Below are 26,437 nucleotides of genomic sequence, written 5' to 3'. Positions count from 1 at the left end.
CCCTTCCAGGAGCCCAATGTGGGACTGGATTCCAGGATTCCAGGATCACGCCCTGGGCTGAAGGTAGATACCCAACCGCCGCGCCACCCAGGTGTCTCGGGAAGGCCAGAATTTAGATTGCAGCCATCAATTAAAGAATTAATTTAGACGGCCATCATCAGTGGATGTTAAAACCTTTGGGTGATAATTTATCAAAAAATGGGATGGTTTCAGGATTTCAAAGTAACGCTTTGTTAAGTACATTGACAAAAGGTACGTTTACAGTGATGGATGCCAGAATTAACCAAGTGATCCAATTTAGCATCACCATGAATGAAACAAACCACAATGATGTCAAGTGTAGTAGATAGAAAGCATCAACTGTCTGCTGTGCTTGTCAAAAGTATTTAACCTGTATCTGAAGGGAACAATTCAACAAATCCATAATGCGGGATAACTGAAATAACTGGCCTGGCATTTTAAAAAATGTCAAATAACAGAAAAACCAGAGGGTCTACTGAAGCTAACAGGAGATGTCAGTGTAAATGTGTTGTATAGACTTTGGTTGAATGTGGATTAGTGTGGAGGTGCGGTGGGGCAGCCACGAAGAAGTTGGGATAACTGGAAAAATTGAAAAATAGAGCACATTAAAAAAAAAATAGAGCATGGGACACCTGGGTGGCTCAGCGGTTGACCGTCTGCCTTTAGCTTGGGGCATGATCCTGGAGTCCCAGGATGCAGTCCTGAGTCAGGCTCCCTGCATGGAGCCTGCTTCTCCCTCTGCCTGTGTCTCTTGTGAATAAATAAAATCGTAAAAACAAACACACACAACAAAAAAAAACAAAAAACCCCACCATATTAGAGAACATTATACTGACGGGTTACTTTGGTGTGTTAGTGATATGCTGGGTATGTAGAATATTGTATTCCTAGGAGAAATGTGATAAAAGAATTGTCTGCAATTTACTTTCAAATGGTGACATAAATCTGTAGAAAGCTAAAGCTAGTGTGACAAAATTTAACAATTGAGTGAAGGTTATATGGGATTCCTTTGTACTGCTTTCTGCATTCCTGTAGGTTTGACAGTTTCCAAAATAGTGTAAAAGGTGAGAGACACGTCTATTCTGGGCTCTTTTATGTCCACATATAATTTAGAATTAGTTTGTCAAGTTGCAAAGAAAAATTTAAAAATCTCTAGGTATCGTGATTGGGAAAGCATTGCATCTCTGTAGATCGGTTTGGGGAGAACTGACACCTTTATGGTAGTAACTTTTCTAGTTTTTTTTTTTTTTTCTAGTTTCTGTCCTACCGTTTACTGAGATCTTTAAGTTTTCTCCAATAGTTTATAGTTTTATCTATAAACATCATACACATATCTTGTTACATTGTTTTTTATAGTTTTGTTACTATTGTAAGTGAAATCTTTAAAATTTTTATTTTCTATTGTTATGGAGAAATGCAGCTGATGTGTAGACTGACATATCCAGTGACACTGCTATGCTCACATAGTAGTTTTAATAATTTATCTGTAGACTCTTGGATTTCTACACCAGCATTTCCACAAATAATAATGTATTTGTCCCTCTCCAAAGCTTTTTTTTTTTATAAAGATGTTTATTTATTCATGAGAGACACAGAGAGAGGCAGAGACATAGGCAGAGGGAGAAGCAGGCTCCCTTTGGGACTTGATCCCAGGACCCCAGGATCATGCCCTGAGCTGAAGACAGATGCTCAACCACTGAGCCACCCAGGTCTCCCACCTTTATCATTTTTTAAAAAAAGATTTATTTACTTATTCATGAGAGACACAGAGAGACAGGAAGAGACACAGGCAGAGAGAAGCAGGCTCCATGCAGGGAGCCCGACGTGGGACTCGATCCCAAGTCTCCAGGATCACACCCGGGGCTGAAGGCAGCGCTAAACTGCTAAGCCACCTGAGCTGCCCCCCACCTTTATCATTTCTGATGTTGCTCCTTTCAAAAGTAAAAAGTTATTTTTACTTTTTTTTTTTTTAATATTCTCACCAGAGTTTTTTAAAAATCAACTTTAATAGTATTTTTAAATATATTTATTTGAGGTAGAGAGCATGAGTGGTAAGAAAGGCAGAGGGAGAAGCAGATTCCCTGCTGAGGAGCCTACCTGCTGGTCCCAGGACCCCAGAATCATGACCTGAGCTGAAGGCAGATGCTTCACCAATGGGGCCACTCAGGTACCACAATTTTATTTTTTTTTAAAAAGCTTTTATTTATTCATGAGAGACACACAGAGAGAGGCAAAGACACAGGCAGAGGGAGAAGCAAGCTCCCCACAGGGAGCCCAATGTGGGACTGGATCTAGGACCCTAGGATCACACCCTGGCCAAAGGCAGACATTCAACCACTGAGCCACCCAGGTGCCCCTACCCCCAATTTTAATAGTATTTTTAGAGAACCAAATTTTTAGGTTTTGAGTTTAGTATTTTCATAATCATTTAGTTTGAATTACTTTCTCATTTCCATTCTGATTTTCTTCTCAGAAGAGTATTTCTTGATTTCCAAACATAAGGGATTTTCTGTGCATGTATTTGGAATTGAGTTTGGCTTAAATTACAGTGGGGTCAGAGAATACCATTCATGATTTAAGCTCTTTGAAATTTGGTGACATGATCCACCCAGTGAGAGTCAAGTTTTGAATACCTATTCAGGTAGGGATAGGTGTGCTTTAAAAGAATGTATATTCAGAAGTGTTTTGGTTTAATTAAAAAAAATCCTTTCATTGACAAGTTTGTTAATTATGCTACTAGAATATCTGTTCTGATTGGCCGTCATCTATGAGTTACTGAAGTATATTCCTACCACCATGGAATTATTTTTCCTTATATTTTGTCAGTTTTCATTTTCTTGGGTTATGTTATTAGGGCATACTACTTTGTAATAGTTTTATCTTTCTGATGAACCTTCTACCATTTTAAAATATCCTTCTTCTCTCTAAAAATGCTGGGTTTTTAAAAAGGATTTTATTTATTCATGAGCGAGAGAGAGAGAGAGAGAGAGAGAGGCAGAGAAGCAGGCTCCCCTGGGACTCAGTCCCAGGACCCCAGGATCACGACCTGCACCAAAGGCAGCAGCTCAACCGCTGAGCCACCCAGGCGTCCCAAAATGCTGTTTTATCTTATTGTCTACTTTTCTTGGTAATAATACAGATGAACCAGCTTTCCTTTGGTGTTTGAATAGTATATATTTATTGACTTTTTTCTTGCAAGTTTGGATTTGTGTCTTGAAGACTGCATACACCAGCAGCAAACACCAGAGTGACATCACCCATGCAAGTGCCTTATCAGGGAAATAAATGCCTGTGAGGGACCTGGAGAGGAGCCCAATGGGCCCTAGGGAGCTGTGAGAGCCCAGTGAGGATGTGACTTGCGAATGAAGGGAAGGAACAAGTCGGACACAGTTTTACATAGAGTTGTGCATTCATTTACCAAAGTTCAGTCTGAAAACATTTTCATCATCCTCCAGAATCCTCCAATGATTACAGCTGAACCCTGTTCCCCCCAACACCAGGCAGCCATTCACCATTTCTTCCTGTATGGATTTGCACTTTCTGGACATAATCCTCCCACATGTGGTCTTTTGTGTGGGAGTCTCTGAGTTCCATGTCAGAGGCTCCCCGTGTGGTAGCAGTTACTAATACGTGCTCTGTTCTGGTTACCTGCTTACAAATAATGGGTATTTGGGTTATTCCCACCGCTGAGCAGTCATGAATCATGTTGCTGTGCCTCATGCTGCTTGAATACACATCTTTGCATGGACACATTTTCCTTTCTGCAGGGTAAACACCTGGGGGTTGAGTTGCTTATGTGCTAACTCCATGTTTAACATTTTTAGGAACTGCCAGATTGTTTTCTAAAGTGGAAACATGTTAGAAAATTTGTATTTCCATTGTATATTTATACTGGTGAAGTGTGATGGTTCCTGTATCTCAGAGCCTCCCTGTGTAATTTCAGCCGTCGTGGTGGGTGTGCCCTGGCCACTCAATGATCTGGATTCACATTTTCCTGTCGCTAGTGATGCAGAGCAACTTCTCATAAGCTTGTCCAGAATGTCTGTTCAAATTGTTTACCAAGTTTTAAACTGTGTTTTCTTATTAATGAGTAATAGTCCTTTATATATTCTGATACATACATGAATTTGCAGATCTTTTCCCCCAGCCTGTAGCTTTTTTTTTTTTTTTTTTTAAGATTTTATTTATTTGAGAGAAAGAGCATGCACAAGCAGGGGGGAAGGGCAAAGGGAGAAGCAGACTCCCTGCTGAGCAGGGAGACTGACATGGGGCCCCTGGGTGGCTCAGTCGGTGAAGTGTCTGCCTTTGGTTCAGGTCATAATCTCAGGGTCCTAGGAGGGAACCCCAAGTTGGGCTCCCTGCTCAGGAGGGTCTCCTTCTCCCTCTCCCTCAGCCCCTCCCCCTGCTCATGCTCTCTCTCTCTTGAAGAAAAGCTTTTAAAAAAATTTAAAAATGCCTATTTTTTATGTGGACTGTACTAGGACTTTTATCCCTAGAACTAGTAACAGAAGTTGCTTCTAGGAGAGGAGGAAAAGAAAGGAGGCTGGTTTCCATGACATGTTTTTCTGTGGTTTGGATGCAGCAGAAACAGGAATAAAGGCAAATGGAATTCACTGAATGACTTGGGCTGGAGGTCGACTCAAGTGGGTGGTCCTGTGATAGAATACAAGGGGGCAGGAGGGATGTGGGTAGAGAGCAGTGAGGATGGAGAGGACGAGGGGCTTTGACTCCCACGGAGATGAACCTGAGGCCCTGACTATCCATTGAGGGAGGCATGTGAGTCGGGTGGCAGGTGGCATGGGATGGGGTAAGGGCATCAGGCCTCCCAGGGCTGGGGGCTGGGGGAACAGGCTTTGTAGAGCAGGGTTCAGGACCCAGGCCAGTAGACCTGACAAAGGACTGGGTCTGGGAGAAGGTCGGGTTCAGAGATGGAGCCCTCAAGGATGGTGAGGTGTGGGGGAAGCTAGCTCTCTGGTCAAAATTCTGACCCCATCCAGATGGTCTCCCTTGTGGCCAGTGTTCAGAGAAAGTGTTAGAAAGTCAAGTCCTAATGGTCATGACTACTTAGTACCGCCCATGTGTGAGGCACTTTCCACACGGTGATTCAGTGCTCACAATATGCCCCTGAAGTTTGGCATCATTACTGTTAGATCAGGTGGCACAGGACAGGTGGAACCAGCAGGACACGGGCCCTGCGACGGTTTGGATGAGGCAGCAGGGCTTGAACTTGGCTGTCCTATGACGTGGGTGGGGCAGAGGATTCAACTCCCTGAAACTGCTGGGAGTCATTATTTTCCCAAATCTCCCAAAGCTGGCACACATATCTGTGTGAGGGAGAGGCTCCTGCCTCCTGTGGGTGTGTAGCAGGCGTGTGGGGCCAAGTCCCTGGGCCTGGCGGGAAGGGGCACAGGCCTAGGCAGCATGGAGAGGCCATCGGCGGGTGTGTCCGGGTGCCAGAGGGGGAACTGAAGGGGTGAATGTCAGTCTCCTCACCTGAATAAAGTCTAGAACTAGTGGAAGTTTCTGCAGAATCTGGTCTCTTCACACCCCTTACACACAGAACGTCAGAGAAATTCAATTTGGCCAACTGAAGCCTCTTTCCATTTTATAAGCCTGATACAACACTTTTAAGAAAGATAATTTATTTTAGGGAAAAAATCCATAATTACCTAACATGAAAAACCCCAGCTAATGAACTAGTTTTAGGAACAGGAGGGCATCTCCTGGCTGCTCTGGTCACTCTTCAGCGAAGGCTGGGAGCAGATGTGCGCAGTGACCTAAAGGTAGGCGCAGAGCCGCTCCAGCTGCCCAGGGTTGGCGTCACTCAGGAACAGCAGCTCTTTCTTCCCTTCCTCCGTATGAGCTGGTGGGCAGGGGGAGGGAGGAGGGAAGGACAGCTGGCAGTGCTCTCTGCAGCATGGTGTCACCCAGAAACGTCTGTGTGGAGGCTCCGTGATCCAGATCATGTTGGAATGCAATGACCACTCCTAAGAGACCTCACTTCTAGTTGTCTCCGAAAACTATTATTTTTCCTGTCTTTATTCCTCTAGTCTGGCATCTCTGTCTCCCACTGTTCCAAGAACATCTTCTGGACTTTTGGACTTTGTCAAATGCCAACTCCCTGAGAAATCTCTGCATTGTGCCTCCCAAACCTCCAAATGCTACAGCTGCTTTATACTCTCCCCTCTATTCCTGGAATAACCTCCTCGTTGGCAGCCAGTCCTCTCTTACCCTGCAACAGAACCACCTTCTTGCCTCCTCCACACGCCAGAGCTGAGGCTGCTCTGCTGCTGGCAAGCTGCCCACACACAGCTGGGTAGTAGCACGAGCATCTTACTCTAGACCAACTAGTGAGATCTTGGGAAGAGAAGTATGTGCTGTTGTGTAAATTAAACCTTAACCACCCCACCCCCTGCCTTTCCTACTGTCTAATTGGCCAGAGAGGCGGCCAGATAAAGGGAGAAGACAAACACGAATTGTAGGCTGTTGCTGTGGGAAGGAGAGCACAAAGCCCCGACAGGGAAAAATTTTATAACCCACCTTTCTCATGTTGAAGCCACTTGTTCTCCAAATAATACTGGATACAACTTTCAAACTCCTTTGGGTTATAGTTGGAGACCAGGATGGGAATAAAGGGATCCAGGGCATCAAATCCTTCCTGGAGAAGGAAGAGTAGCCACTTAGTACGGAGTCAGCAGAGAGAGAGACTGGACATAAATGCTTGCACGGAAGGTCCTGCTTTCCTTCTCTGCTTCTCACTGGGGCTCTGCATAGGGCAGCTGGCTGCTGTAGTTCATGGCCATGCACCTGCATTTGTAAAAGACACCATCCTGCTGGGGGCCACCACCTGTCTGAGTGTGTCTCTACGTATATAATTTATTTTATTTAAAAAAATTTTTTTTTACAGGTCTGACTTTATTAGCCAACAACCACTTAAGATACTTTGATAAACTCAAAAACCAGAAAATTAACAAGGGTGGGGATAAAGATCCACTAAATGGAATGAAAACTGAAATAAATGAATCAAAGTGTATTTCAAATTTCAAATAACACTTAAGGAGGGAAGCCAGCCTGAATTCACTTCTGAACAGGGCCCCTGGACAAAGAAAGACCCTGTCCAGGAGGACAAAAAGCACACCAAGCAAATACTGAGCCCCAGTCTGCAGTGTCCTATTCACAGAGTAAAGTGTTGGCGGCCATGGAAGTGCTGTCATTGCGAGCTTGGGCCGTGCCAGCAGGGAGACACCACACAGGTGGTGACTGGCGGAGACCCAGGAGGGGGCAGAAGGTGAGGCTGCAATGCTGGCTGGTATCGATGTGAGCTCACCGGTTTTCCACAAAGACAGAGAAATGGACAGAGGTGTGTGGGTGTGTACATGGAGACACATACGTGTGAACATGGCACATACCCATGTATGTGTGCAGCATGACTAGGATGGGTACCTATGTCAGACTCAAAGGCCTAGAAGTGATACTCCAGCAGCATAAATATACTGAACACTCACGTCTTGGGATCTAAAAGCCAGCCCATGCTTAAGAGTTGGGAGATTTGGTTCTACCTCTTGAAGAGCATATTTTAAACTTTTTTTTTTTTAAGTAGGCTCCACACCCAATGTGGACCTTGAACTCATGACCCTGAGATCAAGAGTCACACACTCTACTGACTGAGCTGGCCAGGCGTTCCCCAGGCCTTGGATCTGAATACTCTTCTCTACAATGAACTGGGGCTGCTTGGAGGAGTGGTTGATTCTAGGACAGCACATGGAAAGGATAAGACGACTGTGGAACATATATATTCCTTCCCCAAAAGTAAAGTAGGGCCTCAAGAATGATGGGGGCATATGAAAAGGATACAGAAGCCAGTTTGAAGGGGCATCTGCTGGCCAAATCTGGGATAATTTAAGCACCAAAATAATGATAGCAAAAGTTTAGAACTAATTAAAGAGGAGTCTACATGTCCATACTGAAACAAATGTGTCAGGGGAAAGTAAGTTCTTGCCAGAAATCCAGCTGACACATGTAGAAGACATGAAGGAGCTAGAAGATACCATTTTGCAAGTATCACACCTGAGTTTAGGGAAGAATCACAAGTGAATGCTCAAACCAGAAGGTAAAGTGTGAGGAGTAATGGGACAGTGACACAACCTCAAAGCCTATCTCCATGAGGAGCTTATTCATTACAGAAGGCAGACTGTCAGTCTCCTGAGGAGAAACCAGATGGATGGCACCTGGATCAGGTGTCCGAAGTTCATTCTAGCAGCTGCCAGGAGAGATGGGTTTCAGAGGTGCCTCAAGGACACATGGCATCACATCTAACATCACGTGCTCAGGAGAAAACACTCACAAAGCCACCCATGACTGGCACGTACTCTTCCAATACAGAAATATTAAGGTTGTAAAGACAAAGACTGAGGTGCTGTCCCAGACTGAAGGAGACTGAAGAATCAGGACAGTTGACTGTGACACTCAATCCAGGACTTTCTGTCTTTGGGAAGGGTATTGGGACAGCTGGCAAGATCGCAGTAAGTCCTAAAGATGAGCTAACAGAATTATACCAATGCTAGTTTCCTGATAATTATGCTGTGGTTGTATATTTAGGACATCTCTGATTAAGGAAATACACATTATTTAGAAATAGGCATCATGTCTCCGATTACTGTTACATAATTCAGGGGAAAAAGTAGATGCAGAAGAATAAAGCCAATATGGAAAAGTGTTAACACTTTAGGAATCTGGGTGAAGTCATACAGGAATACGATTTTTCTTCAAGCCTGTAATTTCGTTAAAAACAAAACAAAACCCTCTTCAGACAGAGTGACTAAGGGGAACCAGATTTTCTGATGATTGTACCTTTCCCAGCAGCTCCTGGGGCAGATAGGCCTTCCTTGGCTTAAAGAGAGACCCAGTCTGGCTCAGCGTCAACACAATGGCGCCTCCGTGCTGAAAGAGAGGACAAAGGCCAAATGAGGAAAGAGTGGAGAAGATAAAAAAAATGCTTTTAATCATCTGTAGATTTTTAGTACAGGTAAATGGCAACTGAGCAGGTTCTTAGTTCTGCATTTGGCTCTGGACCACAAACTGCTACCTGATCTCACGTTTATCAAAATCTTTTCCATGGGATCCCTGGGTGGCGCAGCGGTTTAGCGCCTGCCTTTGGCCCAGGGCGTGATCCTGGAGACCCGGGATCGAATCCCACGTCGGGCTCCGGTGCAGGGAGCCTGCTTTTCCCTCTGCCTATGTCTCTGCCTCTCTCTCTCTCTCTCTGTGTGTGACTATCATAAATAAATAAAAATAAATTAAAAATCTTTTCCAAAGTTAAGACATAAAAACACTCTGAACAACTGCCAAGTAAAATTGTGCCAATATTTAAATACAATGAGTTTTTTCCCAATCAGGTGGAAAGATTAGAGACCAAATGCATAGACTTTAAAGATTTTACTTATTTATTGGCAGGGGGAGTGAAAGCAGGGGGAGGGGCAGACGGAGAGAGAAGCAGACTCCTCGCTGAGCAGGGAGCCCAATGTGGGGTTCGATCCCAGGACCCTGAGATCATGACCTGAGCTGAAGGCAGACACTTCACCAATTGAATCCCCCCAGGCGCCCCTAAATACATAGACTTTAACTTCTAGCAGTTACGGGAATTAGAAGAGACAGAAGAGCTTTCTTCCCTAAACTCAGAGACTGACGAGTAGTGAGCATCCCGTGTACTCACCCAGTCGTTTCTCACCATCTTCCTCAGGCTGCACACGAGCGCCAGCTCCTCGGGGGCTATCTGCACGCCACCAGTGTGAGGACAGGGGATAGATGTCAGGACGAGCTCCCCTTGGACGCTCTCCTGGCACCAACTAGAACGTTCTCAGCGGTTCCATAAACCCAGCAACCGATGGCACAGCCTCTGAGAGGAAGGGGCTGCCAGCCCTGGACCCCTCTGCCCTCTGCCCAGTTTCTGATGAAAACCAGTCACCGAGGGAGAACACCCCCAACCCGATGCTGCTGTCTTCTGCTCAGAGGTAGGTGGCTTGGGTGCCATAATACAGAAAACAGTCACCTAGCCCCGTTCTGAAAATAGAGGGACAAGAGAAATGGACAAACACAGGTTTCGCTGTGGGGGTTGGTTTCCAAATCCCTGCCTTGGTTTTCATGGTATTGGGGGGGGGGGCTTCCGCACCCCCCTTGGCCCTGGGTGCCATCTTCACCCTCCATCTCAATCCACATACTCCCAAGGCAAGAAAATCTACCGCATGGGCTATGAGGCTATGTCCAGCCACCACACACGCCGGTGCCAGAGGTCAGAGTGACAAGACAGACTGGGTTTTCCTACCAGGCTCTTATCTTCCCTCTTCAGCGAGGTCCTTCCCCAGAGAGCATTGACTCCGTCCACCGCCACCAACAGATGGAACGCACCCAAACAACTCTGATTCTTGAGCTCCTTGAGGACAATCCCAACTGCATCTGTGGCATTCCTCACCCGCGTCAGGCCCTGCAGGGAAGAGAGGCAGAGGCCTGCAGCCCAGAAGAGGCCTCTGGAATGAGGGTCCACATCCAGGGACTTTTTTTTTTAAAGACTGTTTGTTTGTTTATTTATTTATGAGAGAAAGAGAGAGAGAGAGAGAAAGAGAGAGAGTGAAAGAGAGGCAGAGACACAGGCAGAGGGAGAAGCAGGCTCCATGCAGGGAGCCCGACGTGGGACTCGATGTGGGGACCCGAGGATCACGCCCTGGGCCGAAGGTGGTGCTAAACCGCTGAGCCACCCAGGGATCCCCTAGGGACTTTTTTTATACCTGTTCAACCACTGCTCCCAGAGGACTGCCTTTCTCAGTGCTTTCTCGCTTATTCCAGACGTACTTCTCTTGAACTTTTATCTAAAAACAAAATAAAAACAACAAAAAAAGCTATTTAGCCTAAAGATGATCCCAACTAAGAAGGTAGGAAGGTAAGGTTGTTAGGAGTCCATTTGAGTTGATTTTTCCAGCTGTGTAAGAGCCTCCAGAATAAAAGTGAATGCCTCCCAGCCTTTCTCTGCCTGGGGCTCAAGAACAAAGCCGGTGAGGCTTTCTGATAACAAAGGTCTGGGATGAGGCTGTGGCAACCACATTCATAACCAGCTCTCTGAGATGACTTGGATTTATATCCAGAGTTGAAAACTTCTGGCCTAGAGATTGTATCCAAGAATCACCAGAGCAAAGAATAATTCTGCCAATACATGTCTAGTTCCATGGAAGACCTTATCTGGCGAAGATTACACAGCTGAAAATATGCCTCAGAGGACGGGAGACTGTTGCTGCGGAAAAGTCAGTGAATCCATCTGCACTGCACCTTGCTCCTCAGAAAATTCCCAGGGATGGCTTATACCACTGCTGTATTTCACACAGATGAGCATAAAATGTACGAGAGGAACATGGCACAGTCACCCCAACTATGATATTAGTTCTCTACAGTCAACTGTGCTCAAGACACAACAAAGAGGGATCCCTGGGTGGCGCAGCGGTTTAGTGCCTGCCTTTGGCCCAGGGCGTGATCCTGGAGACCCGGGATCGAATCCCACGTCGGGCTCCCGGTGCATGGAGCCTGCTTCTCCCTCTGCCTATGTCTCTGCCTCTCTCTCTCACTGTGTGCCTATCATAAATAAAAAAAAAAAAAAAAAAAAAAGACACAACAAAGATAAAGTCTATTTAAGAGACTGTCCAGCATCGAACTTCTGGGAGTCTAGTCACCTGACTCAAGAAACGCTCATTTGCAGTTTTGAAATTCTTCAGCCATATCGAAGCCTCTACAGGTTGATCAAAGCGCTGCTTGTTGTAGGAAGACTGCAGGAGACCCCGACAATTTTTCACCCAAAGATGAGCTAAAAAAACAAACAAGGATACAAACCAGGCAGGAACTGACTGTATTCAACTCAAAATACTCTCTGCTTCTTTACGTTACATGAGATGACTCTTGAACAACAAGGGGCAAGGGACACTGGCCCCCCTGCCATGCACTTGAAAATCTGCATCAGGTGCCTGGGTGGCTCAGCCGTTGAGCATCTGCCTTCGGCTCAGGTCATAATCCTGGGGTTCTGGGATTGAGTCCCACATCAGGGTCCCCCTGGGGAGCCTGCTTCTCTCTTTGCCTGTGTCTCTGCCCCTCTCTCTCTCTCTCACGAATAAATAAAATCTTAAAAAAAAAAAAATTGCATCTAACTTCAGACTCCCCAAAGCTGAACTACTACTAGCCTATAACTGACCAGAAGAAGCCTTACTGATAACAGAGTCGATGAAGAAAGATTTTGAATGCTGTACGTATTTTATACACTGTATTCTTAGTCAAGCAAATTAGTGTAAAGACAATGTGACTTAGAAGATCCTAAGGATGAGAAGATATATTTACAGCCCATGATGTATTGAAAGACTTCTGTGTGTTAACAGGACCAGCAAGTTGGAAATCATGGTGTTCAAGAGCCAACTATGTATTCCTTAAAGACCTCTTAACTTCGGAGGTTTACGTTTCTGTCTGGTCCATCTGAGATAACACATGATTGCAATCACTACTCAAGCGGGTTAAAGGTCACTTTAGCTTCCTGGCAGTTGTTGTTTTTTTCCTGGCAGTTTTTAAAGAGAGAAAAAGAAAACCCTCACCGGATGTGCGCAATGCCCAACACAACGGAGAGGGCTGCACGTGAAGTATGAGAGTTTAAGTTTTCAAGATCCATGCTGATGGCTCTAGGATGCTAACAAATAGCCCCACGTACCCGCCCTAACCCCAGGGACTCAAAACTGCTGACCGTTGGCAGGAAAGCCTGTGGTGACCTCTAAGGCAGGAGTTCATGCTCTTGGGTGTCACATCCAAGTGAGGACTACTAGGCCAAAATACTTTTTTTCTTTTTTTGTTAAAGATTTATTTATTTGAGAGAGAGCGAGAGCAAGAGAGCAAGCATGTTCATGTGGGAGGGGTGGGGCAGGGGGAGAGGGAGGGAGAATCTCACACAGATGCCCTACTTACTGAGTGTGGAGCCTGACTTAGGGCTCAATCCCACAACCCTGAGATCATGACCTGAGCTGAAATCAAGAGTAGGACGCTCAGCTGACTGAGACACCCAGGCACCCCCAAAATACTTCATTCTTATTACCAAAAGGCTCTAGTAAGGTTTTTGCTGCACTTCCTCTTGTTGCACATACACCTGCCTGTGATTACTGTGACATCATGATGAGCCAGCTTAGATTGGCCTGCACCTGGAACAGAAGGCTTCTGAAAAACCATTGCAACCTAGATGCTGTCACAGCCTGGATGCCAGCATTGTAACAGGGACCTGACCCGACCCAGTGAGGAGAGGGCGTTCTTACCATCTGGAATGTGCAATATTAGCCAGTCCTGTTTTGCACAGAAATGAACAACGTGGCAAAGACTGAGGGTTTTTCCTGTTCCCTTCTCCCCATCTAGAGCACCCATTGTTAAAGAAAACATCACCAGAAGGGACACCTACACTGTCAACAAATGGCCCCCCTTTCCACTTCCTCTTAACCCTCATTGGCTCCAGACGACTCCGGAGGCAGGAAAGGATACAGAGAACATACCGCACAGCTGGGTGAGCAAAATTGGTGTTTTTCAGGTAATGTAGAAGCTCGAGGGCTGGTTTCCTCACCATCAGACAAGCTTCATTGAATGTCTTCACCTGACAAAACAAGAAGGAGGGCAAGGTGGTGCGTGCAGCATACTGAGCCTAATACCATAACCAGAGCAGCCAAGTGCACTCTTCACCTGTTCACTCAGGAGAGGCTGGGCTGGCAGCTGGTATCCACATAATTCAGCTAAAATTTGAAACACGTTACCCACAGCAAGTAACACAATAGTCACCTTCTGATTATTTCTCTTAAAGAAGCAGTAATATTATGTCAGTCATATAGTCCATAAGCTGAAATCTACATATGATCTATAGCCATCTTGTAACATAGTTATGTATACCACTTAGGATTAACATAAATATTGAAAGAATGTAAAACATTTAACAAAGTATCTGACACATGGTAAGTACTGAATAAATGTTAATTCTTTTAAGTTTATTTTTAGCTAATTCTTGTAAGTATCTGGACTTTTCTCTACAAATACATATATGACAGCTCAGAGCAGGTGTGACCAGGTGCCCCAAAGCCCATGGGCCACTCTGGACACCAGCAACATGCAGATGCCAGAGCACTGACACACAAAGTTCAATCCCTTTTTGTCACCAGGAATAGTCTGGTGGAAAAATCTGGAAATCACTGATATGTGTGACATGAGAATTAAAATAGTGTTGGCATTTTCCTTTTTAAAGATTTATTTACTTGACACTATGTGCAAGCATGAGCAGGGAGAGGGGCAGAACAAGGGAGACCCAGCAGACACCCCACTGAGCACAGAACCCAAACTAGGGCCCGATCCCATGACCCTGAGATCATGACCTTAGCCGAAACTGAGGCGGAGGCTCAGCCACTGAGCCGCCCGGGTGCCCTTTTTTTTTTTTTTTTTTTTAAGATTTTATTTATTTATTCATGAGAGAGAGAGAGAGAGAGAGAGAGAGAGGCAGAGACACAGGCAGAGGGAGAAGCAGGCTCCATGCAGGGAGCCCGATGTGGGGACTCAATCCCGGGACTCCAGGATCATGCCCTGGGCCAAAGGCAGGCATTAAACCGCTGAGCCATCCAGGGATCCCCAGTGTTGGTATTTTTTAAAGAAATCCTATCTGTGCAACTCGATTGGGGAAGGACTTGACAGGCAAGTTCAAATTTAATGAAAAGTGAAACTTTCAAAAACCTGACACAGAAATTAAAACAGAAATGCCGTATTAGGAAATATGACCGTGCTAAAACACACAAACAATGGGGAGCTGGCCTTCACGTAAATGGAAATTATGGAAAGAATGTATGAGTAATACCCTCCAAAGCCCTGGGGGTCAGGCCAGTCTGAAAGCAACTGGAGCCGGTTACAACACTAAAGCTAGAGGCTGTACTACAAATGTCTTTGGACAGTTTAAGTGCCATCACAGATGACTCCTTCTGGTTGTGTCCTATTTCCAAATATAAGCCCCCCCCACCCCCCCGTCCCAAATTTAACAGTTTTGATGACAAGGCTATTCATGGGCTAGAATTAACTCCTTCACTGGGGTTTCATCTGATCTTCTGAAATAGAGCACACTGAAGGAATGCTACCCTCTGGCTCCGAGGCTGAAAATCACCTGCATGGTCAAATCTGCTATTTCAGTAAGAAGGGACCGTCTCTGAGGCTGACAGCAATTCAGCAGGACTGAGTCCAAAGAACCAATGATGCCAACAGACTGTGCTTTCAGTTAATCATGAATTCTTTCAATGGCTATAAAGATTTTATTTTATTTTTTCATTTATTCAGAGAGAGAGAGAGAGAGAGAGAGGGGCAGAGGGAGAAGCAGGCTCCATGCAGGGAGCTGACGTGGGACTTGATCCCGGGTCTCCAGGATCACATCCCGGGCTGCAGGCAGCGCTAAACCGCTGTGCTACCAAGGTTGCCCTCTTTCAATGGCTATAAAGCAACCCAAGATGACATGTCTGGGTTGAAGTTGGAGCCACAAAACTACATTTTCTGGAAATCCAGGAGAATGAAAACCAATAATACATCTAATCCAAAAATCACTTCTGTTTGGCTCAGGAACAGATTGTGATTCTCTACACATGCTAATCATTTTCATGATCTTTTGCTAAGGCAAATATTAAATTCATTGCTAAGGCAAATATTAAATTCATTATAAACAATTATTATTTGAATTATTTGAATGCCAAAGGTTCTAGAAATCTGTCAGGTGGGTAACACAAGGAAAACAGTGGGCTATCATTTATCTAAGAATATTATGCCTGCCCTCGATGGTGCGCCACAAATAAAAGCCCACTTAAAGTAACTATAGTAACAGCACTATTCACAAAACAGCTGAACTCATCTGTCTTAGATTCAAATTTCATCTTTTACAGTTTTCTACTCACTGAATCCCACCCTCTGCCAGCAGCCAGTAGCAGCATGTTCTGAGCCCCCTCAACCCCCCCACCTTCAGCTCCCTCTTGCATGGAGCACCTGCATGATGAAGCGAGGGGGCAGGCCCTGGGGGAACACAGTCTTCAGATCCTGGAGGGGGATGTGGTAGTGTAGAGCGGCGTGCTGCTCCCCATGCCTGGCCTGTGAAATGAAAATGCAAACAACTGTAACAGGGCCACAGACAAAGTGGAAAGGGCCTGCTAGACCATGTTAAGTAGAAAGGTCATCTCTCAGGGCTGGAGAAGAGGTCTTTCATTTCTTATCTTAGACAAAAGATGCTGGATGTCCTTGAATCTATGGTGTGTATATAAAGCGCCTGTTGGCTCAGTGATGAAGCCAGTTGCTCAGCAACATAAACCCTGCCTGTGGAGGTGACAGAGACAATCCTTGCCATCTGGATTCTGTGCTGTGCATGGAGATGCTCCAGTCATGTGACAAGAGTGACTGCACACCACTGTTTCCATAGAAACCCCAGAGGAGCTGGTGATAAAGGGACTACAATTCCAAGCAAAGCTGAAAGACACCGCAGTGACTTCACTCATTCGGTTTACTTTGTGCTTTTGAAAGTAGATGAGCGCCAGAGACATAAAGAAAACACCCTCCTGAGCTGGCAGCCTGGGTGATGAGTTATTGATCCCTTTCCACATGCACAGCACAGGTTAAGGTGGGGAGGCCTGTGGGCAGGGAAGGTGCAAGAAAGTAGAAAAAGCTATTGGCTCCTTCCACATTTACGCACAGATCACATGACAAATGTCATTTAGGAGGGGCCACTTTCGTGCTGGGGTAGGAGAAAAGAAATCATCTGGCCTCAAAGGACGAGAAGCACAAAATGCAACACTGGAAACTGCTGGAATGCTGGCTTCTGCCGACAGACTTCACTTTCAATGCTGTTCTCAATGAATCAGGTTAGTTCCCCCTCCAGACACTAGGAAGTCCACTTAGAAAGGTGGAATGTAGCACCAGACTGGCAAACAGAAAAACTGGGTTCTTTAGCTGCCCTGCCATGTGATCCTGGGTAAGTCAATGTCTTTAGGATTCTCCATACCAGGACTGGTTGACTATGGCTCCCATTCTTGTAAATAAGCTTTTATCTATTTATTTATTCTTTTTTTTTTTTTTAAGATTTTATTTATTTATTTATGAGAGACACATATAGAGAGAGGCAGAGGCACAGGCAGAGGGAGAAGCAGGATCCATGCAGGGAGCCCGACATGGGACTCGATCCCAGGTCTCCAGGATCACGCCCTGGGCTCAAGGTGGTGCTAAACCGCTGAGCCACCCGGGCTGCTCCCTATTTATTTTTTTATTTCTTTCTTTTCTTTCTTTCTCTCTCTACTATTATTTTTTAAAGCCACATCTACTTGTTTACATAAGGCAGAGCTAAGTAGTTGGGACAGAGACCACTTCAGCTTATAAGCCTGAAATATTTACTGTCTGGCCTCTAAGGAGAAAAGTCTGCTGACCCAGTAAGATCAGTAACTACTAAATGGAACGTCTCAGGAACTGACTTAAGTATTTACTATGCACCTGCTTCATGCCGGACAAAATCCAGGGCATGAGTGGCCTTCAGTGGCAGGAGTTAAATCCAGTGTGGACTGGCCTGCCTGAGGTTTATGTGAATACGGCCTCAGACAGGGAAGAGGCTGATCTGGGCTCCGGAGTGTTGTCTTGGGTGCACTGTCTGACCACAGGCAGATCTGCTTCACTTTTCTGGGTTTCAATTGTCCCAATATGTAAAATGACAGCACCACAAAGTATAAGAACTGAAAGGAATCCATACACATGCTAGCAACTCACCGGGTCATCCTCACTAGTACAGGATACGGCTCTGGGTCTCTGGTCATCCAGGTGAGCATCAAGGCTCTGAGGGGCGGGGGACCCCCTGTGCAAAAAACGTCCAGGGTCCAACTATAAAAGAAACCATTTTCATGTTTTGGAATCAGCAGACTTTTTAGTATTAGGATCACTACAAAACTGAGGTTTTAAAGCCCCTCTACAACAGGGAAACTGTCACTAATACACATTTTAGTTTTATGTAAAAGTAATCCTTATTTTTACAATTCTCTACATCCAATCATGTTATCCAGACTCTGAATCTGCTGCAGCTTGTGTTGCTCTGGCAGGGCTCTGTCCCACATAGAAGCAAATGCATCTGTTGGAGATGGTCCCGGAGCAGGGCACATCCTCCTATGCTCTTGCCCCCGGTGGTAGACGGCCACTAGGCCAGTGTGTGGCCCCCCACCCCCCACCGTGACAATCACAGCCACTTCTATTAGGGGACTGGTGCGGTGCTCCCATTTGACAGCTATCATGACACTCCCCACAATAATTTTCTTGCTAGCTGTGTCCTGGAATAAAGACTCTCTGATTAAGGATGTGTGATGAGGGAGTGCAGAAAACCTCCAGCTAAGTGAGATATAGTGCTGGATGGGCAGCTCAGTAAACTGCACAGGGAACCCCTGTGCTGGGTACGGGATTTCAGGAGACAAAGCTGAGAAAATACTACCCGGAGAACCTTGTAAAACTGAGCTGAGGAATGAAAGGCCTTACATAGAAATGAAAAGATGCCAGCATAATACGGCTGGGGAACAAGAATTTACATAATAAAAATAGAAAAGCAGGTGAAGTCAGCACACTGGCCTGGTTATCGATTATCGTGCGGAGTCTCTGGGACTTATCTTGACAGTGGCAGGGAATCAGCCATGCTTTCTTTTTCTTTAAAAATTTTTAAATTTATGGGGTGCCTGGATGGCTCAGTGGCTGAGCGTCTGCCTTTGGCTCAGGTCATGATCCTGGGGTCCTGGGATTGAGTCCTGCATCAGGTTCCCTGCCTGGAGGCTGCTTCTCCCTCTGCCTGTGTCTCAGCCTCTCATGAATAAATAAATAAATAAAATCTTTAAAGATTTATTTATTTTAAGTAATCTCTACAACCCAACATGGAGCTCAAACTCACAACCCCAAGACCAAGAGTCAAACACTCTCCCAACTGAGCCAGCCAGGGGTCCCTCGGCCACTCTTTCTGATTAGCTGGAGGTTAAGCATTTTATGAGGGGAGATAAATCTTTTGGACTATGAAAGACGAAGAGTCAAGATTTAGAGGTGAAAATACCAGTTAGAAAGTTATTGTAGAACTTAAATGGGTATAATTTTTATGAGCAAAATAATAATTGTTTAAACATTAAAATCAACATGCTGAGATGGCACACAATATGATGGACCACAAACCATCTTGGAAATGTGGTGACAGCAAGAGTGAAACAGAACATCTACGATACAAACAGCAGCACTTGTCGCACTGGGCCGATGAAAACCCAGGGTATGGTTTGTCAGCTCAGAAGTCTGAACGGAATGCCCCAGTGCTGGTGCTACTCAATTTTCTCCATTCTACCGGAGACAAAGCACCAGTTCTTCATAAAAAAAAGCAGTAAATAAAAAATCAAAGATATTCAAGGACCACAAGGTGGTGGTATTTCTACACTAAACTTGTTTTTTTTTTTTTTTTTTTTTTTTAGTTAAATGCTTTTTGCAGCAAATTAAGACCTAGCAAAATGGATTCCTTACTTCTTACAGTGTTATATACGGCCTCACCCTGACAGTCTTGTGTTTCCGGGGAAGGCAACCATGTGTACACTTGCCTCTGCACAGCTCTGGAAGGAAAACCAGGCAGTTCCCGAAAGAACAGCATTTGTGATCCCATCAAGGTTACTAAATCAATCTACTGAAAGCATAAAATTCTTCTGACCCCTTGCTGCAGTTTGGACTCAGGTGTTTCTTGTCTGCTATCAAGGAAGAACATATTCTAGCCCTTTAATGAAAATAGTTGAGGCCTGAATCCATCCCTCTGTTGATCCTTGGTCTTTTTTTCATTTTATTTCCTAAGAATGGGTTATTTTGCCTTTACGAGTTTTATCATGAACCACTGGAAAAAAAGAGGAGCCCTATGGAAGGAAGGGCTCCTCCTCTAGGAGATCTAATCTGTAATGAAATGATCAGATGGAAGTGCCAGAGCCCTGCTGATCTGGCTCTCACCCTTTGGGACTTGGGATGAATCTGGAGTCTGAGGGTGCCCTCTGGGCCCTGCTAACCCACAGCAGATGCTCCTCTGGGTGCTGTGACAGCACTGGGCTACAGGTGCCATTCGTTTGTGACTCCGCTACTGGAAGTGTGAGGTCCTGGACAACAGGGACCATAAAATGCCACATAGTACAGCGCTCAAGGCCACAGGCTTTGCAGTCAGACAGCCTGGATTCTACAACTTCACAGAATGTTACCTCAGGCACTTTACTTAGCCTTGCTAATCATCACTTTCTTTATCTGTGAAACAGAGATACTTATTTCCTGGGCTGGTCATCGTGCCTGGCACATAACAAATGTCCAACAAACCATAATTACTAATGGTGAAATGAGTCACTGTAGAATCCTGAGCACCTGCCTGGTAGAAGGTACTGAGAAAATATCTGCTCAATAAATGAAGTAAAGCAACACAATGGTCGTATTTATATATGATTTTATTATTTTGTTAAACTATCAGATGCTAAAAGTCTAAAGAAGCAACTTATTTTTCTTTTAAATACTTCACTAAGGGATGATAATCATGAGTCTCATTAGATATAATAAAAGTTAATAAAGATAACTGCAATCAAGCTTATGTGTTTCTTTTTTAATGTTAATTCTCTAATACATCTCCAAGCATAGCTTTTGTGCTGAGGGCTGTCAGATTTTTAGGGTAGAGGAATGGAGTTGTGACTGTCTTCTAAAGTGCAAACTTGTAAATTACAGCACTTGGCAACAGAGGTTTTCCAGAGCATGTTATTCTGGATACAGTGAATCCATCTAGAAATAAAAACTCCACCGAAAGACAATATGCACAAAGCTTTTAGGTCAGCTAGGACTCACCTGCCGGGCCCCAGAGAGAAGCCTTGTCATCCTTCTCAGCATCGTGGCTGTAATCTTAAGTAAAGTGAAGATGCAAGCCACAACTGGGCAATGTTACCAGCACGGATGGACGCCTATCTAGAGTACATACAGAACACCTACACATTGACCAAAAAAAAAAAGGGGGGGGGGCAGAAAATACAAATAAGATATAGAACAGGAAATGGCTAGTAAACCTAATAAACCCATGAAAAGATTTTCATCCTCACTACAAGTCAGGGAACTATAAATTAAAACCACCATGATGAAAACCATTCACCTACCATTTTGGGAAAAATGAGAAAGACAAAAGGAAATGTGCCAGAGGCTTTGCAGCATGGGAGATACTGTCAGAGGGGGTGGGAGTATAATCATCCTAAAAAAGTGATTTTGGCGGGGCAGCCCTGGTGGCGCAGTGGTTTGGCACCGCCTGCAGCCCGGGGTGTGATCCTGGAGACCCGGGATCGAGTCCCACATCGGGCTTCCTGCATGGAGCCTGCTTCTCCCTCTGCCTGTGTCTCTGCCTCTCTCTCGCTATGAATAAATAAATAAATCTTTAAAAAAAAAAAGTGAATTTGGCATTATCCTATAAAGTTGAAAATGTACAGGTCTCTGACCTATGATTTCTATTCCTTGGTATTTTTTTTAAAGATTTATTCATGAGATACAGAGAGAGAGACAGAGAGAGAGAGGGACATCTAGGTGGCTCAGCGGTTAAGCATCTGCCTTCAGCTCAGGGTGTAATCTTGGGTCCAGTGATCCAGTCCCACATTGAGCTCTCTGTGGGGAGCCTGCTTTTCCCTCTGCCTGTGTCTCCGTATCTCTCTGTCTCTCATGAATGAATGGATAAAATCTTAAGAAAAAAGGAGAGAGAGAGAAAGAGAGAGGAAGAGGAGCAGGGTCCCTGCAGAGCAGGAGCCCAATGTGGGACTCGATCCCAGGACCCCCAGGTTCATGACTTGAGCCAAAGGCAGATGCTTACCTACTTAGCCACCCAGGCACCCCTCTATTCCTTGGTATTTATGGTAGAAAACATTTGTGCACTGAGAAATATGTATAACTGTAGAAATACTTATATGTGTATAGTTGTTCACTGTAGAGTATGAATAATCAAAAACTGTAAAAAGCTCAAATACCCATTAACAGAGGAGTGTATAAACAGAAATATGGTCAAACAATAGAACGCTGCACAGCAAGAAAAGACTCAACTGCAGTTATATGCAGGACATTGACGAATTTTGAAAACTAATACTGTGTGAGAACTATTATATACAGCATGATACAATTTATGTAAAATTCAAAAATGTAAAACCTAATTCACTCACTGGGGGATATACATATACATTGTCAAACTGAAGGAGAAGCAGAAGGATAAGCCCATGCAGAATGCTGCTTCCTGTAGGGGAGGGGGTAAAGGGGAAGGCTGGGCAGGGCACAGCGACATTGGAGATGATCTATTTCTAATGTTGCATCATGGGTACAAGAGTTTTATTTTACTGTTTTTATATCACGTGTGTTATACGTATCCATCTGTATGTTGAAAATAGTTCAGGGATGCCTGGGTGGTTCAGTGGTTGAGTGTCTGCCTTCGGCTCAGGGCGTGATCTCTGAGTCGGGGATCAGGTCCTGCGCCATCTCCTTGTGGGGAGCCTGCTTCTCCCCCTGCCTGTGTCTCTGCCTCTTTCTCTCTTTGTCTCTCATGAATAAATAAAATCTTAAAAAAAATAGTTCATTAAAAAACCCCTAATCAGAGAGCTAAAAGATGTTTAAAATACTTAAGTGCAACTCTCAATATTCAGTAGTGATAACATACCTCAATCTAATCTCCAGGTCACTTTGATTATTCATTTTAACCTCTCTTACACCTGAAATTTTTGATGCAGCAGCAGCAGCAGCAGCAGCAGCAGCAGCAGCGTGCCATTTAGTCAACAGTTACCGAGTACCTGCTGTGTCAGGCCCTGTGAATAAGCCAGTGAACAAACCTTCTACAGTCCCTGATCCATTGGGGCTTACCAGGAATCAAGAGACGACACAAAGTCCTTTGAATTCCATCTGTTTAGTTTCCAAAGCTACTTTTTGATGAAGATGCCAATGCATACCTTTATCCCGTCATTCAAGTCATATGTTTTCACATGCCCACACCCCAAGGAGTATACAGTGCTCAACCAGACTGGCATGGTTCCTGCTGACCTGGCTCCCTTGTTAACTATGGGATTCCAGGGCTCCTTTGCTGGGTTTGAAAACCACAGGTCCTTGGCAGCAGTTCCCAAACTGAGTTTAGGTGAATGCTAACTAGTCATCAAATGCACCACAGCTCTATGGCTGAGAAATTTGAGACTAAGTAGTTACTTCATTTTAACCCAAATTCACTAGGTCTTTGAACCCTTGGGACACCACTGTTGCAAAATACTATTAGTATCATTCTCCTGGATGCTAGTGGAGGAAGGAGGTGGCTGTGTGCATGTACCCAGGCCTGAAGATGAAGTTCTATTACCCCACAGCGGGGGGGGGGGGAGGGGGTCCCCTCTGTTCCTTGCACTCTGTTCGGTATCCTTACCTCTGCCCTCCACTGCTGTCTGACACAGCCCTTTGCCCAGCACCATGCGCAGCCAGCCAGCAATGGTGGAAGAGCTAAAGGGCAGGCAGGGAGGCAGCTGCCCTCTGGGCAGCTGTCTGGAAACCCTACAACAGGTAAGAGTGGGTCACTGTGCCCAAACTATATATACAAACAGCATGGCTTAGGTTGAGTACCCGCTTCCCTTCTGAGAGTCTAGAATTTCTAGGCAAATAATGACTACATGACCAGCCCAAAACTCCACGGCACTGACACTGATGAGTTTCCCCAGCTGACACCATTTCATGTGTGTGGTCACAACTTGCTGATGTCATGTTTCCTGTGTCACTCTACTGGGAAAAGACTCTTGGAAGCTAGTGCTTGCTTTCCTTCACTTTGCCTGGTATGTCTTTCCCTTTGCTGATTTGGCATCATACCCTCCCCTGTAATAAATCACAGTCTTAAGTATGACTATGTGCTGACTTCCAAGTCCTCATAGGGAATCAGATGCTGGGAATGCCCTTGGCAACTAAGACACAACGACCTGGTGTCCACCACCGCCGCCCAGAATCCATCACCACCCAGTATCGCCCGACACTAACCAGCTCAATTTTCTTAACCTCAGCTCTTCTCAATCCTCCCCTACTTAAACTACCTCAGCTCCCTGCCTCCAGCACTGTCTTCCCCCATCCATGACAGTAAGCTGCCACACTAATTCTAACCTTCCACATTATGCATTTCCAACCCTCAGCCCTCAATTCAACCTCAACTTTCTCTACTTCAAAACTACTTATGACCCCAATGTGACTCTGACAATGCCTGGCCCACCCAACCCTGCTTCCCGCATCTTCCCAATGCATCCCATTACAAACAGCTGTGGGCTGCAGCGTTGAAGGGGGGCTGGTTTCTGGAGAGAAAAGAGCAGATGACATGGTCCTGAGGTCAATTCTTCCTATAGGTGTGCCTGTGGTCATTGGGGCCATTACTCTGGCCATGTTTTTGACATTATGGGAAATATTGGTAATGAAAATGTGACCAGCTCTCTATCCCAGGACACTACCATCTTGCATTATACAATTGGTCTACAGCTTCCATGTGAACTTCTCCAATCCATTTTTTACACTCAAGTCTTGCTTAAAATCCTTCAATATTTCCCCCACTGCTTTTTAAGGGTAAAGGCAACACATACACACATCTCTCTATATAAGAATAGTCGAAATTACTTTAGGGGCTCCTGGGTGTCCAGTTGGCTGAGTCCAAATCTTTTTTTTTTTTTTTAAGAGTTTATTTATTCATGAGAGACACACACAGAGAAGCAGAGACACAGGCAGAGGGAGAACCAGGCTCCCTGTGGGGAGCCTGATGCGGGACTCAATCCCAGGACCCCGGGATCATGACCTGCACCGAAGGCAGATGCTCAACTACTGAGCCACCCAGGTGCCCTGAGTGACCAATTCTTGATTTTGGCTCAGGTCATGATCTCATGGTGGTGAGACGGAGCCCCGTGGCTGGGCTCCAAGCTCAGCGTGCAATCTGCTAGAGATTCTCTCTCCTTGTCCCTCTTGCTTATATGCATGCTTTTTCTTAAAATAAATAAATAAATCTTAAAGAATAATGGAAGTTACTTTAAAAACAAAGGGAAGGGGATCCCTGGGTGGCGCAGCGGTTTGGCGCCTGCCTTTGGCCCAGGGCGCGATCCTGGAGACCCGGGATCGAATCCCATGTCGGGCTCCCGGTGCTTGGAGCCTGCTTCTCCCTCTGCCTGTGTCTCTGCCTCTCTCTCTCTCTCTCTCTGTGACTATCATAAATAAAAAAAAATTAAAAAAAAAACCAAAAAAAAAAAAAACAAAGGGAAGGTGGGGAATCTTGAAAGTTTGATCTCAAAGCCAATAACCTGGACTAAACATTTTCCATGTCTTTTAAAATACCCGTTTGCAGAAAAAAAATCTTATCGATAGGCCAAATGTAAGCTGAAGACAGGAATATTTGATCATTCCACTTTTAAGGGCATATAAATACCAGGGCAGTGCAAGATAAAGGCTCAAGCCACTAGTAGTATGAAAAAATCCAAGTACTGGTTTCTCCTTTCAGCTTTTTCATGTCCTTTGCAGGAGCAAAAGTTAGACATACTGCTTATTACTGGAAGGTAGGTAAGGGGACGGATTTCCTATGAGAATTGATTGATGGTACAAGACGAAAAGAATTATGGGGATGAATGGTGGTGACAGCCGCATGTGTGTGACATCATGGAATTGCACACTTAAAAATTATGGTAAATTTTACGCTTGCATATTTTACCACAAACAAAACAAATGACTAATGGTAAAAATCAAAGATAAACTGTCCACTTGTCTTCTGAGACAGAAGAGTCTTCTCTCTGATCACATGCTTTGTTTTAAATGTGGATAAAACAAATCCCAGAGACAATTTCCTTAGTCTTTAAGCCATCTGAAGCTTTTCCAGGTGCACCTGCAAAGTACTTGCTCAGCACTTTAAATGCTGTGATGAAACTTTTTAGCTAGTGTTAGTCCTTTTTCTCTCTAAAATAAAAAAGTCTCACATAGGAAGCTCAAATGTATACTGAGAAGTGAGTCAGAATAGGCTCGGACCAAATCTAGAAAGGTATCCCAAAGACTATACGCTAAGACTAAGACTTCAGGGATTACAAAAATCAGTTTGTTTTTTAAATTTAACTTGTTCTGTTGAGGTCATTATAGAGACCCCTGCAGCTGAAAGAACTCCGTGTGCCCTTTCCCCAGTTCCTCCCTGTGATGACAGGTTGCACAGTGACAGCACTCCATCAAGCCTGGACACTGACGTCCATATAGTACCTGTGCAGGACGTCTCCATCACCTTAAGGATCCCCTCATGTTGTCCTTTCCGAGTTCTCTGGCCTCTCTCCCACTCCTTAACCCCTGACAACCACTCATCTGT

The 26,437-nt window shown here is 44.9% G+C and overlaps 1 protein-coding gene across 11 annotated transcripts in view; it reads right to left on the bottom strand.

Annotated features, from left to right (window-relative positions):
• Positions 1–5,646: 5,646 nt before the first annotated feature.
• DAP3 (death associated protein 3) overlaps positions 5,647–26,437 on the bottom strand; it is a 34,362-nt gene continuing 13,571 nt past the window's right edge. For 4 of the 11 annotated variants that reach the window (XM_072829865.1, XM_072829866.1, XM_072829867.1 and 1 more), the window contains 12 exons: positions 20,932–21,068; positions 17,833–17,943; positions 16,075–16,176; positions 13,564–13,672; positions 13,344–13,436; positions 11,736–11,866; positions 10,803–10,883; positions 10,343–10,501; positions 9,734–9,793; positions 8,872–8,961; positions 6,562–6,679; positions 5,647–6,008 (listed from right to left, as the gene is read on the bottom strand). In XM_072829865.1, coding sequence (XP_072685966.1) covers positions 5,842–6,008; positions 6,562–6,679; positions 8,872–8,961; positions 9,734–9,793; positions 10,343–10,501; positions 10,803–10,883; positions 11,736–11,866; positions 13,344–13,436; positions 13,564–13,672; positions 16,075–16,176; positions 17,833–17,943; positions 20,932–20,973 — 1,263 coding nt within the window. In that variant the 5' untranslated portion in view covers positions 20,974–21,068 and the 3' untranslated portion in view covers positions 5,647–5,841. The remainder of the gene's footprint in view (positions 6,009–6,561; positions 6,680–8,871; positions 8,962–9,733; positions 9,794–10,342; positions 10,502–10,802; positions 10,884–11,735; positions 11,867–13,343; positions 13,437–13,563; positions 13,673–16,074; positions 16,177–17,832; positions 17,944–20,931; positions 21,069–26,437) is intronic. The other 7 variants (XM_072829869.1, XM_072829870.1, XM_072829873.1 and 4 more) reach the window with 6 other exon arrangements.

This window comes from Canis lupus, chromosome 6, assembly GCF_048164855.1.
Source record: "Canis lupus baileyi chromosome 6, mCanLup2.hap1, whole genome shotgun sequence".
NCBI lineage: Eukaryota > Metazoa > Chordata > Mammalia > Carnivora > Canidae > Canis > Canis lupus.
This window is presented reverse-complemented; position numbering and strand designations above follow the sequence as displayed.